At 39.2% G+C, this 15,728-nt stretch overlaps 1 protein-coding gene across 4 annotated transcripts in view; it reads left to right on the top strand.

Moving 5' to 3' along the window:
* Window positions 1-13,335, top strand: part of ankmy2a (ankyrin repeat and MYND domain containing 2a) — a 38,189-nt gene extending 24,854 nt beyond the window's left edge. For 3 of the 4 annotated variants that reach the window (XM_085988404.1, XM_085988399.1, XM_085988403.1), the window contains 8 exons: window positions 877-1,015; window positions 3,333-3,431; window positions 4,271-4,431; window positions 7,181-7,395; window positions 8,016-8,151; window positions 9,214-9,342; window positions 9,569-9,686; window positions 10,571-13,335. In XM_085988404.1, the coding sequence (XP_085844530.1) occupies window positions 883-1,015; window positions 3,333-3,431; window positions 4,271-4,431; window positions 7,181-7,395; window positions 8,016-8,151; window positions 9,214-9,342; window positions 9,569-9,686; window positions 10,571-10,788 (1,209 nt within the window). In that variant the 5' untranslated portion in view covers window positions 877-882 and the 3' untranslated portion in view covers window positions 10,789-13,335. The remainder of the gene's footprint in view (window positions 1-876; window positions 1,016-3,332; window positions 3,432-4,270; window positions 4,432-7,180; window positions 7,396-8,015; window positions 8,152-9,213; window positions 9,343-9,568; window positions 9,687-10,570) is intronic. The other variant, XM_085988402.1, reaches the window with a different exon arrangement.
* Window positions 13,336-15,728: the final 2,393 nt, after the last annotated feature.

The raw sequence follows: 15,728 nt of genomic DNA, 5'->3' as shown, positions 1-15,728 counted from the left end.
GCTTTACAAGGGGGGAAATGAATACCAAACAGGAAGTGAAAGTGAAGAGACCGAAAGCACAACTGAAGAGATTTTAAAGAGGCTTTTGAACACGAGAAGTAGCAAGACAAAGTGGTTTTGCAAGAGGATTCCAGTGGGATGTAGTGACAGAAAATTGGTCTCCAATAGTGGAGCAGAGAGAGTAGGAAATGAGCAGTAATCTAAATTTGGGGGAACAAAAGGGTGAGGGCTGAGATTTATGACGGGAAAGGATTTCCTAAGGAAGAAGGAGTAAGGACACTGAGATATCTCAATTTGCTTGGACCCAGGGAGCCTGTGGAGTTGGTGAGCATGGGGAAGGGGTAATGGGCCTTTTCACCTGAGCTCTCCTACACAATTGTGCGGATTAGCTGGAGTTTGTGAAGCGTGGTGGTGGAAAGACCAATGAGAGCATTTGAAAAATGGATCTAAAAATGTATGAATTCTGTTCTTGTTTTTGTGGAGAGGAAACTTTCTGGTATCCGGCACTGACGGGACCGAGCTGGTGCCATTAGATCAAAACTGCCGTATAAACCAGCGGCAATGTTAAAACATACAGAACTTTTCAGCTCCGTGTGAATCAACAAACCCTGTTGCTTAGCAACAGCTTCAAAACAGTCGGCTGCAAGCGTCTCTAGCTGAAGCTGTTGCTTAGCTACAGACCTTGCAGAGCCTGACTGGGAATAAAAAAAGCAACGAGAAGTAAAAAAACTTATAGAAAACGGCTCCTGAATTTTGCCGGTAGATAGAGCTTTCTGGACTTTTAACCTCCGGTTAAACAAAAGTTTCCTGTATAACTGTTTTAATGAAGTAAAAGACCATTCATAATTGAGTAGTTTGTTTCATTCCCTTTTGCAGCATGGAATGACTCCTTTGATGCATGCTGCATATAAAGGAAAAGCTGAGATGTGCAAGCTGCTTCTGCAACATGGTGCAGATGTGAATTGCAATGAACACGAGCATGGTTACACAGCTCTTATGTTTGCTGGACTTTCAGGTAAGTTGTTTGTTTAATGTTATTCATGGTGTTGCATTGAAAGGACCCCTGGTGTTTGGTAAATTAGTTGAGCTCTTAACTTGCAATAGTTGGTAAATTATGGTAAGTAGTGTGTAGGATATAGGCAATATAAACAGGGTTTTGCTAATATCACACTAATTTTATAGTAATAAGAATTGGATGTAAATATTCTTTCCTCCCTTATGCATGGTATAAGTAGTACTGGCTAAGTAATGGAATCCGCATAAAGGAACTTCCATTGCTATAAAGAATCTGAGTATTGATTGTCACTATGGTGGATGAGCCACTTGAGGTTGTCTCCTCAACCCTACCTGCAGAGAGGATGGTGTGTGGTCATTAGACTTTTTGAGCCAAACAGCTCTACTAACCATACCTAATCTATTCACATTCTGTTATGCAAATGGATAATATTGTTTTGTAGCTGTTGCCTCTGGGTGTGTGGTGGCTTGAGGTTAAATTGACTGCCCTGGCTGTTGTGCTTGGTCCTTGCCACTTGTTCACCATTTGTGAAATGGCCCTGTGGTGGGACTGTGTGTATGAAAGCGTATCCCTGCAATTCATCTCGATTCTGTTCTTTTTAGTTGCTCTCTGGAAAACTGATTTCATCCAGTCCCTTTTCTCAGTTACCTGAGCTGTCTTTATCCTTAGATGTCACAATTTACCCTTCACCTGAACATTTTGCATTCTCTACAAAGCTTTTCATTCCATAACTTCTCCACTTCGTGTAATCATCAAATTGAGTGGTTGTGGCTACTCAGGCTCTGGATTCTTCCATTACTGTCGAGTATGATCATCTGAGCATTGGTTGAGAAAATATTTTTTGATAAAGGCATTACTGTAATATTATGAAGTTCCCTTGTCCGTGACCCACCAAGAACCAACTAAAATTATCTCCACCTTGTTTTGAATTTGTGCAAGTCACTGGTTTCAAATCTCATCTTGGAAGGAAAGTCTATTTTCCCCTAATAGTAACGAGCTGCTCTTGCTGCATTGGATTGTGGTACTTTTGTTAGCCGTATGTATCCTTTCTTTAGTAGAACTGGACAAAGCAATCTGGCAGTGTAACAAAACTAAGTTAATTTAATCCAAAAAATTGTGGAACAGAACAGTGGAGTTGCACATTGAAGCACTCATACAAACCACCACAGAGTTGGAAGAACCATCATCCACTCGATTCAGTTTCCAATCTTTAACATCATTCTACAGAACAAATGGGAATTCTAACAGGAATATGATCAAGACTACTGTTGTGCATTTCCTGTCATTTAGCCAAAGAGGGCAATGTCTGAAAATAAGACCGTTCACTTGTCTCTTCAGTAATAGGAACAAGAGCAGGGCATTGAACCCCTCAAACCTGTTCTGTCATTCAATCAGATCATGGCTGATCTATTGATTGCAGTCTTGAAAATTTCAGTTGCCTTGCATCCACAACTTTTGGGGGGAGTGTTCCTGATTTCACTCCTAAATGGCTGAGCTCTAATTTTAAGATTGTTTCCTCTTGTTCTGGATTTCCCCCACCAGAGGAAATAGTTTCTCTATATCTACCCTATCAAATCTCTCTCATTTTAAGCTGTATTCCAGATGGGGTCTGACCAAGGCCCTGTACAACTGAAGCATCACTTTTGCATTCCGCCCCCCTTGAGAGAAAGACTATTTCATTCGCCTTTTTGTACCTGTGCCCTAGCATTTAGTTATTTGTGTACATAGACACCCAAATCCCTTTGTTCCTCTACAGTTCTTAGTCTTTTGCCACTAACAACATATTCCGATTTGTCTTTCTTGGATTCAAAGTGGATGACATAGTACTTCCCCACATTAAACTCCCATCAGCCTCGCACTTAATTTATATATGGACTTTTGTAAATTTCTGCTTCCATCTATACAATTTTCTGTGCCTCCTAATTTAGTGCCGTATGAAAACCTAGATATACATCTTTCATCCAAATTATTGGGATATATGGTGAGAAGCTGAGACCTAGTACAGACCCGTGGCGAACAACACTTATCACATCCTGTCAATCAGAGAATATTCCTGTTATCCCTACCTCCCAACCAGTTACCAACCCATGTTACAAGGTTATCACCAATTCTGTGCACTTTCATTTTTGCTAATAATCACGTGCTATATAGAGACGGTATCTAGTAACAGCAAGAAAACAATTGGGGATAAATTAAGGCCTTCATGCAAAGTTAAATGTCCTTCGCAATTAAACACTTTATTTAAAAAAAAAATAAGCTACACTCTTATTTAGTTTTAAGACGTTTCATTAGAGCAGTGTGTTTTATTTTACTACAGGTAGTAAAGAGATAACCAGGATGATGTTGGAAGCTGGAGCTGAAACAGATGTTTTAAACTCAGTTGGACGAACTGCAGCACAGATGGCTGCCTTTGTTGGTAAGTTGTTGGAAAGCACAAGTGTACAACTTTATATACGCAGAATATTCCTGTCCAGCCCTAATCTACCAAGATTTAAAAGAAATGCTGACATGAGGGTGACTACTTGTAAACAATGGGTAGAAGTTAATATTAAGGGTATTTACATCAATTGTGGAAATATCTAGGTAACTATTTGGTTTAAAAGCTGGTTAGATGTTTTCTTTTAGTTGTAGAATCTTCTAGATAATTCTGAATTCTATAATAAGGGCCTTATGTGTGTCATTGATGGATTTTTTAAAATGTGACTAAATACTGGATAGTCCCTACTCAATACTCCATTTACTAAGTATATCCCCCAACAAAACCAATTACTTTTGCGTCCCAGTGAGATTTACTGGAGGAAACCTTTAAGCTGAAACTGCTTGAATTATTAGCAATACAATCAAGACACTTTTTGTTTTGAAACCTTGCTATATAGACCTGTTTCTCCCCTTTTGTGAATCTGTGGAAGTGAGTTGCCATTGCAATGCCACAAGATATAGATTATTGTAAGACCTACTTCCTAAACATACCTATTTTCCTGGAAATGTTGCCAGTTGGTAAATGAAAAGGCTTTTTAAAATGTCCTCCTTAATCTCATTGTCCAAGTACTGTGACATGATGGAAATGTATGATTTGGGTGAAACATGATTCTCATTGTGGATTCTACAAATTGTGCTGTGTGCTCTCTAAAAGTTGAAGGTCAAAATGGCATAAATTCTAGTTCTGGGAAGTATAAATTTTTGTGTTGATTTTTAAGTGATACTTTGGCCACTTTGTAGTGAAAAGTGTTAATTGAATGTTTTCTCTCTCTTTAGGCCAGCATGACTGCGTAACTATTATCAATAATTTCTTTTCCCGTGAAAGATTGGACTGCTACACAAAACCACAAGGCCTTGACAAAGAACCCAAGCTTCCAGTCAAATTAGCCGGACCCTTGCACAAAGTCATCATAACAACCAACCTACACCCAGTTGCGGTTAGATACCTTTGCTCATGATCCATATGAAAATTAGACCATGCTTCAGGTTTTATTTTCATACTTGTTTTCCTTTTATTTTCTTATCTTTCTTTGCCCCCTTTAAAACTCTCCTGAGTGCATATAATTTCCAAGCTGGAAGGGTGGTGAATTAACCTTACCCCATCACTATTTTTCTTGAGCTAGCCCCTAGGGTGTATGCAGTCGTAACCCAGTCTGACTTTTAATCCTTTTATTAAGTAATGGTCTGGAATTTGTGGTCCCAATGATAGCATATGCTGTCGTAAGCCTTCTGAAAGGCCCCGCAAGTTCCAGGAAAACCCGGAACTTGCGATCTGTCAAGGTTTGCCTTGATGGATCATACGAACCGACTAGAAATTCACTTTTGCTGGCACAGAGTTGGGCTATCTGCACAACTACTGCCCAGCAAATGCCCACGAAACTCTTGCGCCTGGTAAAAGCAGGCATAGGGCCTGCTTTCACCAGCGTAAGGATTACTATGAATCTTAAATTAAAACATTTTTAATAAAAAATGATGCACACACATAAAATTCGTTTATGCAAATTTTGGCTCTAATTAAAATGTTTAAAATTAATTTTCAGAAAATTACAATTTTTATTGTGTTTGCTGTATTGAAGGGACTTTTTATTCAATTTGAAAATGATAACATTTATTTTTGTTGCACTTATCTAAATTGTTTAATTATTTCGGGATTCCATTAAGGTTTATGGGGATTCAGTTCATAAATGGAATCCTCCTTTCTGATTGGACGACCTGGCCTACGTGATCCCAGGGACGGTTCCGAACCACCTGTGTCCCTGGGATCCGTGGGGCTTTTCGCAGGCATCTGCCTGCAGGCCCAGGACCTGAACTCTCCATAGCTTTGGAGCCAGGAGGTAAGTTCGGAAATATTTTACAGGTCAGAGGCGTACTCCAGAGGTATGCCTCCGACCTCAAATTCAAAGCCATTCTTTCTTTCCTGCTTCCGCTTGGCTCCTCCTATACAGCATGACTGTGATTTGATATATGCCATTTTGGGCCTATTTCATGACATAGCTCTGGATCACTGACCCGTTGCCTGCTTTAGTGGTTTTTATTGGCTATTCCTAAATTTCTGTTGTGTCATTTTACTTTTTTTTTAAATCAGCAAAGCTTTTTGAATTACTGGAAGTAATGCTTGTGATTTAAAAACAAATTATATAGAATATTGCTGCAAGCTCCATCTTGTATCATATTATAAATATTTGTTGTCTGTTTATCTGAAACTATATAAGTAGACCATTGTATTGGGATTTTAAAGATGGAGCTATGTCTGTTGTTTCTGACAATTCCTTTGTTTGGTATGTGGACCTGGATGTAAGTAATCCACACCTACTGTCTGGAGTGGACACTGACATTCGAAGAGGATGGCCCAGCTTTATGACACAGCCTACAGACAGACTCCATCAGGTCACAATTGTTTGATTACTGTGAATACTATATGCAAGTTTGCCACTGTAGGAATGGCATAAAGGTGTTATCTGTTTTGGGTGATCCATTAGGAGGTGTCTGACTGACGAAGTGGTTGTTATCTCAAGATGAACTACTATGACAAGAAAGGCCTGCTTTGATTGTGGGAGGAAAGTTTTCTGGGAGCGGTTGGAGCGGGGGAGAGACAGGGCTTTCATTTCACAGGGAATGAGGGACATCACTGAAGGAGAATTTGGTTTCTTGAGTTTACTCACTGCCCCTGTATTTCCATCTCCAAGTGGTGAGGTGGTACTGTCTACAGTCAAGAAGCACATGTTAGGTTCATCCAAGATTCAATTAAAAAAAACTCTGGAAAAAAGACTGAAAACAAATGCTTTGTGATTTTTTTGCATTCAGAATATGGTGCAAGGTAATTAGTGTTGATGTTTATTTGCTGATTAAGCTTTCTCCTATTATAAATTTCCATCTCACAATAAATGTAATTTATAGCTTTAGCTTGAGCTATTTGATTTGTCACCAAGGTGTATTTCCACCTATTGAAGTGATCAGGAGCATAATGAGGGTATCTAGTACATCTTCAGTGGAAAATATTTGGTAAAAGTATATTTGTTAATTCTGCAGTACACTATTCATTTTACCCACAAAGTTTCTACGTTCTGGTTCACATGAAGCTCTGCCCTGCCTGTGGAGATTGTTTTGTTGCCATGAACTTGAATAAAAGTACTGGAAGAGAACCCCAAATTTAAAAAATTACTGGAATACAAGCTTGATTTTTAGATGTTTTGTGAGATTCTCTTTTAACTTTAACTTCAATATCTAATGCACCTCCAAATTGATGACCTGTTTCTAAAGATTCAAAGGTTTTTTTGCACGCCATGCTGACAGTAGTTCAGGCTAAAGCCACAATTTATTTTATGTAAGGTGCAAGTTTATATAGAAGTAAGAGAAACCAGCGGACAATAGCAATGCAGTATTTATTTTACACCAGTACTTTTAAATAATTTTAGGAAACTAAATTGAGTTTCCAAGTTCTCAGACCTTTTGGTTTTAAGAATCCTGAATATTTGAATACATTACCAGTGGCAGAAGAAATTTTATTGATTGCAAAATATATTGTGGTGTGGATAGTGTTGATTTGAAATCCAGAACAACTTGTGCTTATACAGACTATCACATCACTTCCAAAATGAAAACCTAGACTCAGGTTTTCTGACGTTTCAGGAGTTTCTTATACATTGAAGAAGTGAATTATTTTTACTATCTGGTGTTTCTCTGTAGATTGTGCTCATGGTCAAGGAGAATCCTTTACTGGGAGATGTTGAGGCACTGGGCAAGTGCTATAGAGTGCTGGACCTTATCATTGAAAAGTGTATGAAACAGAGGGAAATCAATGAAGTGCTGGCCATGAAGATGCACTACCTCAGCTACATCTTCCAGAAGTGTACCAGTTTCTTAAAGGAACATGAAGATAAACTTGACGGGCTTATTAAAAGGTAGACAACTGTTTGGGAATAATCTAAAATAAAAATGAAGTCTTGCCCAGTTTGCTAGTTATTAGTAATGAGATTGTGTGTATATTAACAGTTTTTTTAAAATGTAGTACAGTACATCCCTCTTCAGTGAGACACTTAATCTGCAGAGATTCCTGCATTGCCCACTTTCAACCAAGGGACACTGTTCCTATGGTAACTCTAGTTAGATTGTAGTGCTACTGTTGTTTCTGTGTTGTAAAATTGAAATTATATCAAATTGTGCCATGATACAAAAAAAATGTTTTGTATATCATGCAGAAATGTATACTTTGCTGTTTTGTGAAACTGTATGGTGTAGTCAAGTATGTAGTTCTGGTTTAAAAAATGATTGATACTATGGACTGGGTGCTATGCAGCTTATTTGGATTTTTGGTAACATGCCAATTATCAATCTCTTTGGATCTTCAACTGAAATAATACTTGCTGATAAAAGCCCTTCATGGAATTTATATCATTGCCAAAAGTATAGTCACTTAGCATTATAACAAGTGTATGTACTGCTATTAACATATAACTATAGATATGCTAAAGATTTTATGCAGACTGCATTAAGCTTTCTTGCTTGTTACTGCTTTGCATAGCTTGTTAAAAGGACGTGATACTGATGGTTTCCCATATTACCAAGAGAAATTTATAAGAGAATGTATCCGGAAGTTTCCATGGTGCGAAGCCACACTTCTGCAGCAGCTTGTGAGAACCATTGCTCCAGTTGAGATAGTAAGCTATTTTGACATTGTTTAATCAGTTTTTAAAAATGTATTGCTAAGAAATATTTTATATGAGCATTTTTCTTAAAACATTTTCCCAACTTTTTTCTTAAAAAAACTCATTAGTTGAAATCATGTTAGGGTATGATGGCCATTCTTAATGTGCACCACTATCCTGAATGTTGATGGACTGTTCACCTATGGTGGGGGTCAGGGAAAATGACATTTGAGCCTGTTACCTATCTACACACGTATGCATTTCCAGCAGGGCTCGCTGGATAGCAGTCAGCCGCATCATGGCCGCCATGTCACCTGGTTGAGATCAGCTAGCCGAGCTCAGACTAACCATCAAACACAGAACTACCTTGTTCCCTAATAGTTTTGTTCCACATTGCAGCAAATGACATGTCCGCAGGTTTTATGCATGATAAAGTAACTTTGTGCTTTAGTTGTAAGCTTGAAAGGGTTTTCCAATTAATGAAGCTGCTCCTGATTACAAAAAATAATTAAGACCTAATCTGAGTTTGTGATTTCTATGTAGTCATTTACCTTCACTTCCCTTTGACCCACTCCCACCAAAAAAGTTAGATAAATACTTAACATTCTTTCAAGTTTTTTTTTTCAAGTAAATAGTTTTTAAAGTGTTCACTGATTATTTATTTGTTTTGCAATACTTGCAGTAATACAATTTGCAATGGCATTGGCTAGTTTTTGTAATAAGCTGAACTACCATCAATATCACACTGTATATTCTACAATTCTAATGAATATGAGCCCTTGAACAGTAACCATCAGAAGTCTGAGTTTCAAGTCAAAGATAACGAATTTGTGTGCACCAATAAAGATAACAAAATTAGGAACTTCTAGGTTTAGGATTGGACTTTGTTCAGTAAGAGAAATTGTTGGGACAATGCTTTGCTTTTATCTGTTTTTTGGAATATGGGAATAAAGCTTTCTATAATATATTCATTATTTCTTTAACTATATATCCATTATTGAAATTGCTTCTTCTCTTTCTTTCCTTCCTCCCTCTTCCCCATCCCATCACACCCAATCATGCATATAAAATCAGGGCAATGATCCGACAGCTTTATCTGTACTGACCCAGACCATAACTGGCCAAGTTGGCTTTGTGGATGCTGAATTTTGTACTGCTTGTGGTGAAAAGGGAGCTGATAAGAGGTGCTCAATCTGCAAAACGGTAAGAACATTTAGATCAGATAATAAGGAAATATCTAGTACAAGAGACCTGCAAAAAGAAAAATGTAATAATAGTTCATTATTCTTGTGGTGACTTAAATTTAATTGAAATACTACCTGAAGCTCTCTTGCAATAGTCAAATCAGTGAGCAGCATAGAATTGTATGTAATCAGCCTGCTAACCTAGCTATCTTTTAATTAGAACATATTTTCTACTGATACCTCAGGTGATATATTGTAACCAAAATTGTCAGAAGCTGCACTGGTTCACTCACAAAAAGGTGTGTAAAAAACTGAAAGAGTCGAGAGAGAAACAAGAAGCCAAAGAAAAAATAAAGCAGAACGGTTAGTTTTTAAGCAAGATCGCATTCAGCAGTCTTCCATGAAAAATAAAGCTTTTCTTTTGTGTTTACTGATGTACATTTAAAAAAAAATCCTTTCACTTTCTTGAGACACCTTGGGCCTCAGCCGGTGCTGCTATGAAGCCAACTGTTAAGAGACTCATGATCAGTCCAGTGCAACTTTCTCTTTCCCGGTTTCCTTCCCTGTGGCAAAGTACCTGGACCTCACTGTGTGTTAACCCAAACCTTTGTAAAGTGTATGACTGTGGTACAAAAAGTCAAAAATCATGTGCACTATTTCTGTTGATTCTGATTTTAATTTCCATCACAGCACGGTGGCATAGTGGTTAGCACTGTTGCCTCACAGCGCCAGGGACCCGGGTTCAAATCCGGCCTCGGGTGACTGTCTGTGTGGAGTTTGCACATTCTCCCTGTGTTTGCGTGGGTTTCCTCCGGGTGCTCCGGTTTCCTCCCACAGTCCAAAGATGTGCGGGTTAGGTTGATTGGCTATGATAAATTGATCCTTAGTGTTAGGGGGCTTAAATACGTGGGGTTACAGGGATAGGGTGGGATATCTGTTGGGGTTACGGGGATCGGGTGGGATATGTGTCGGTGCAGGCTCGATGGGCCGAAATGGCCTCTATCTGCACTGTGGGGTTTCTGTGATTTCTGTGACATCACTCCTTTGTGAAGGGTATGTTAACCTTAACGGATTCATGTAAATCTAAATACTTGCAGCTATTTTTCAAAAGCTGAAATCACTCTCGGTGCATTCAATCCAACTCCAATCAGAATTTTACAAAATTAGTAAATAGTGTCAGATTTAATTTTGGAGACCATCTTAAACGCAGCTGGATTAATTCATCCTTTTCTTTCTGGCTCAAACAGAAGAAAAAACACCCATTGCTGAAACCAGTGTCGATGAGGCTGAAATTGTCCAAGAACCTACCGAATCCTCCAGCACTCTGCTCCCAACCTCTGAAGATGGCTCAAGTTCTGGGGATGTTGGTGCAGGGGCTACAGCAGAAGCTAAAACTCCAGAGGATGAGAACACCACAGAAGGAGAGTCCAATCCTCCTGGAACCACGCACACAGCTGAAGAATAAAGTAGATCTAATACAGCCCTGGCTTTCTTCCAGTTTCTGTAATGTATGAAACCTAATCCAACCTACATTCATCAACAAGGTCATTGCTCCCACTGCATGGCAGTAACAGGGGGGACTGCATTCTGTTTATTGTGCACTAAAGGAATTAGTTGCTTTGATCATGCATCCTAGCCTGTACCAAAGCCACCTGCTGTCCTAGAGAGAGAAAGCCAAGCAACACTGTATACAAGAGGTTAGTAGGATTTGCTGTCAACCATACTTAATTCATTAACGACATCTGGAACAAATGGACCATTTACTGCTTAGAGACATCCAAATGGTTGGTTCTAAAATCCATTCAGACCAATTAAAATATATTTGCTGAAATACTTCAAAATATACATTATATGATTTGGGAACATAGTGGGGTATGACTTGCTTTACTATGATTGTGCAGATGGGATCAAAATGAACCAAACCATCTGCACGGTAAGCATTTTGCTGTGATTAATGTTAAAAGTTTCCAAGTTTGCCAGTCCTAGGGAAAATGTTAGTTGGAGCAGTTTTGTTCTATTGTTGGTGTTGATGTTTTCATTACATTAGGTTATTTTTTCACAAAAATATGCTTTTCATAACTAGTGTATATTGAAGATCAACAAAATAGGTTTTGGAACTGCTGTGTTCAAAAGCATGTTGGTGGTAAATTTGTAATTTTTTGTTTTTCGACCTGCTTAACTGGTACATCACCTACAATTGCAACAGTACAATAAACGTAAATATTCTGCCCGACTACAACTGGTACGATCACCTTAACCTATAGAATGCAACTAGAAACTGTGTGGTACTGCAAGAATTGAATCACAAATTCATTATGACCCGATAAAACCTGTTCCTCTACAAAACATTGTACAGGATTTATGCCAATTTAATAGGAAAACTCTGTAAATGGCTGCATTGAAGCTTGAATTTTATGCAGTATTGTGTGACACCAGCATTTGTAAAATTTTGTGCAATAGTTTTTTCCATTTTTGCCACATACTTGTATGTTCACCAATGTGCCTGCTCAAGATTAAAAGTAACTTGTTTTTCAAGTCATGATTTAGTTGCTTAATGAATGTTAAATAAAAATATGGCTATTAATGTCACTATCACACCCCAACATTCATGTAAGCATTTTCTGTTGAAGTGGAGCCTATTTCAGTCTTTTCTGGGGCAATAAATTAACTTTTTAAGTGCTCTAATACAAAATAATAATTGATACATAATTTAACTTCTAATCATTTTGTTACTGCTAGATTGTGTTGCATCAATAACAGTATTGAAGTATTTGCTAAGCATGCAATAGACAGTTACTAGCTGTATATAGAGTAAAGCATTAACTGTTGTTTTTTTAAAAAGACATGGCTTGTTTTTTTAAAAAAGACAATGCTTGATTAACCTCTGTTAAGGGGGCTGTGGCTTACTCCTAGATCTGCCAGGAGACACAAGGTAGGGGATCTCTGCCCATTTTTCCCTTTCCACTGCAGGCAGATGTATGGCTTCCAACCATTGAAGAGAAATTGCTTAATATTTTTAAGTGGTAACCTTTCCCACTTGTAGCAACCTATATTTTAAGATTTTGTTTGGCCTTGTGAAAATTTTCAATGTTTTCTGTTTTTTTGACTTGTCATTTTTTTTCTTGGAATGTCTTGTCATATTTCAAATTTTCAATTCATCATTATTTACTAGTAGATAATCCCCAAAGAAAGCCAATATTTTATTAAACACTGGAGGCATTGTAACATTCACGCACTGGGCTAACAGAACAGTGGCTACAATGCAGAAGCTATTTTTGCCATATCATTTACCATATAATTTTGGTTTTAGTTCTGTTCATGTTTGGTATTTTCAAACTAATCCTTGCTGGATTAGCTGCAGAATTAAAATAGCCATTTTAGGTAGGTAGCTAATTATTGTCCTGTCGCTTTAATGTTGCTTTGTTGTGGCCAAAGATACTGTGGTCTTATTTAAAATGCATCCTATATTGGACTTGAACATTCACTTTATTGAAGCATCAACGCCACACTAGTGTTTATTGTGAGAAAGACAAATGGAATGTATTTGTGATTTAGCCTTCCCGACATGTACCAGTAGTGTAATTTGTACTCTTTGTGTTCCACATTGGGACATCTCCCAGAAATCTGTACTTTTGGTTGGCTATAATGTCCGTAACATTTGATTTATGATTTTAAAAACATGACTCTTGCTGCTGTAGGACTGATTGTTAAACATTTTACTGCTTTTTTGTGAGGTCGTTAAATAAAATGGGAAATGTAATGGTGTTGAAAGATTTTGTGGAACTTTTGATTCCATAATTTGACTGCCAACCTTGGAATTTTAAACTTTGTGGCCTTGCTTTGGTTCAAGATTCTCATTTGAGAATTTGTTTCTTGATTTGTTTTAATCAATTAAGTAAACATAAGTTTAAGTATTGTGCACGATGTTTCATGTGCAGCAATAATAGAAAATTGCAGAATATTTGAGAACCTAGGTTTCCTTTTTATATAATAAAACTTGATGTCAACCATGTTTACTGCATTTGTTTTGTGACGTTAGTGAAATTGTAGCTGTTGAAAATATTTTCATTTGCCCTGGATAGGATCGCAAAAAATTTCAAAACATTAAATCACAAACTGAATCAATCAAATTGACACATACTTTTTTAAAAAGCAAATGGGGGTAATTTATAAGTGCATTCATAGACTGATGCCGCACAGAAGGAGGCCATTCAACCATTGTGCCTGTGTCGGCTCCTTGAAAGAGCTATCCAGTTAGTCCCATTCGCCTGCCTTTTCCCCATATCCCTGCAAATTTTTTCCCTTAAAGTATTTATCCAATTCCCTTTTGAAAGTTATTATTAAATCTGCTTCCACCACCCTGTCAGGCAGGGCCTTTCAGATCATAACAACTCGCTGGGGTTTTAAAAAATATAATTCTCATCTTGCCTCTGGTTCTTATGCCAATTACCTTAAATGAGAGTTATAGAGTCCTCTAGTTACTGACCCTTCTGCCACTGGAAACAGTTTCTCCTTATTTACTCTTATCAAAAACTTTATGATTTTGAACACTTCTATTAAATTTCCCCTTATCCTTCTATGCTCTAAGAACACAGCTTTTTTCGTCTACTAGAAAGTAAGACTTGCATTTATATAGTGCCTTTCACAAACTCCGGGCATCCCAAAGTGCTTTACAGCCATTGAAGTACTTTTTGTAGTGCAGCCACTGTTTTAATGTAGAAAAAACAGCAGCCAAATTGCGCACAGCAGAGTCCCACATACAGCATGTGATAACGACCAGATCATCTGTTTTAGGCATGTTAGTTGAAGGATGGCCAGGACACCAGGGCAACTCCCAAGCTCCTCCTTTGAATAGTGCCATGGGACCTTTTTGGCTGTGATTTTCCCGTTGGTCGGGTTGGCTGGTCTACGGGTTCTGCTCCTGCTGCCAGTTTCAGCCGCTCTGAAATAACTATTTTGCCTTAACTGGGCTTATTAAGCCCTCCATGCGTGTTACCCGGCCTAATTAGTGGGTTCAGGTCTGCTGCTCGCCTCTGCTGACATCTTTGATTCAGGTGCATTTAAGGGGCCCATGTAGCCTTTGGATTTCATTTGTTTTGTGATGCTCCTGAAAACTGGTCTTTGCAAGATGACTGCTGCAAGAGTAAAGGCTGCTCCTCGCTTTGATGATGACTCCTGCCACGCTCTTGTGGGGGGGGCGTAAGAGGTTCTGTTCCCTCCCACTGGTCAGAGGAAGCCTCCTCCGCGCACAAAGGCAGCCTGGCTGCAAATTGATGAGGTAAGCACTAGGTCGTTGTGTTCATGCACCTGGGTGCAGTGCCAAAAAAGGTTCAATGATCTGCTACACACAGCAAAAGTGAGTATAACATCACACTTGCCTTCAATTTGCTTCCCATCTGTTCTCATCACCAGCACTCTGCATTGTCAACCTACTCCTCCACATCCCAACTATCCCTTGCACCCTTAACTATCCCTCTCTATGTACAGAATCACCACCATCCTGCACCCCTCACACTTGCTCTCACTGTTATGCAATGACAACAACTAAACGCACAGGGAGGCACCTTTGGTGTTGGCACCTCACTCCATCTTTGTCTCCCTCAAAGCATCTATGTTATGGATTCTTTATAGTCACTCCATCAATCTCGCTGAAACTCCGCTTGTGTCCCTCATTGCAGGAAAAGGGAGCCCACAGTGAGAGGAAGAGGACAGGAGGAGGCCCACCTTCGATGGCGCATTTACCAAACGCTGAGGAGGCTGCTATCGAGATAGTCGGAGGTGCAGAGGAGCTGGAAGTGGGGGACAGAGAGACAGGTGCAGTAGAGCAAGCTGGTGACAGAATAGATTTGCAACCCTCTCATTTCGATTTCATGAGTGACTGATATGGCATCTGATCATACACATTGACTTCTGATCATCCGCGCAATAGGATGTGTCTGCTAACTATCGCATGTCTAACTCATGCCTTTACTCCCCCACAGGACCATCGAGAGCCCCTCCACTGTCCAGGAGGAAGAGCCGGACGACTCAGGAACCTGCAGCCTCTTGGGGAGCAGAAATGAGTGCACCCAGCACCAGCGCAGATACGCACACCGTGGTGGGTCCTTCGAGACATGGAGCAGTGTTGTCACCTGGTGTATCACAGCTCATAAATGAGCATCAGCAGCTGGTGGAGACAGCGACAGCAGGGGCGAGTCCTCGTCGGAAGCTGCAGGATGCTCCTAGCTCTGCTCAGCTGCATGTAGCTGCTGTGCCTCTGGGGCCATCCAGAAAGAGAGCGGTGCTGGAGCTTCAGGAACAAGTGCAGGAGTTTCTGACAGGGTTTGCATCCACGGTAACTGGAGTGCAGAGAATGGAGGAGTCCATCTCAAATGTGAGCCTTGCCGTGGTGCACATAATGGTGAA

The sequence above is a fragment of the Somniosus microcephalus genome, chromosome 5 (genome assembly GCF_052327205.1).
Source record: "Somniosus microcephalus isolate GS21.2 chromosome 5, FLI_Smic_1.0, whole genome shotgun sequence".
NCBI lineage: Eukaryota > Metazoa > Chordata > Chondrichthyes > Squaliformes > Somniosidae > Somniosus > Somniosus microcephalus.
Note: the sequence above shows the minus strand (reverse complement) of the source record. Positions and strands in the feature narration are given on the sequence as shown.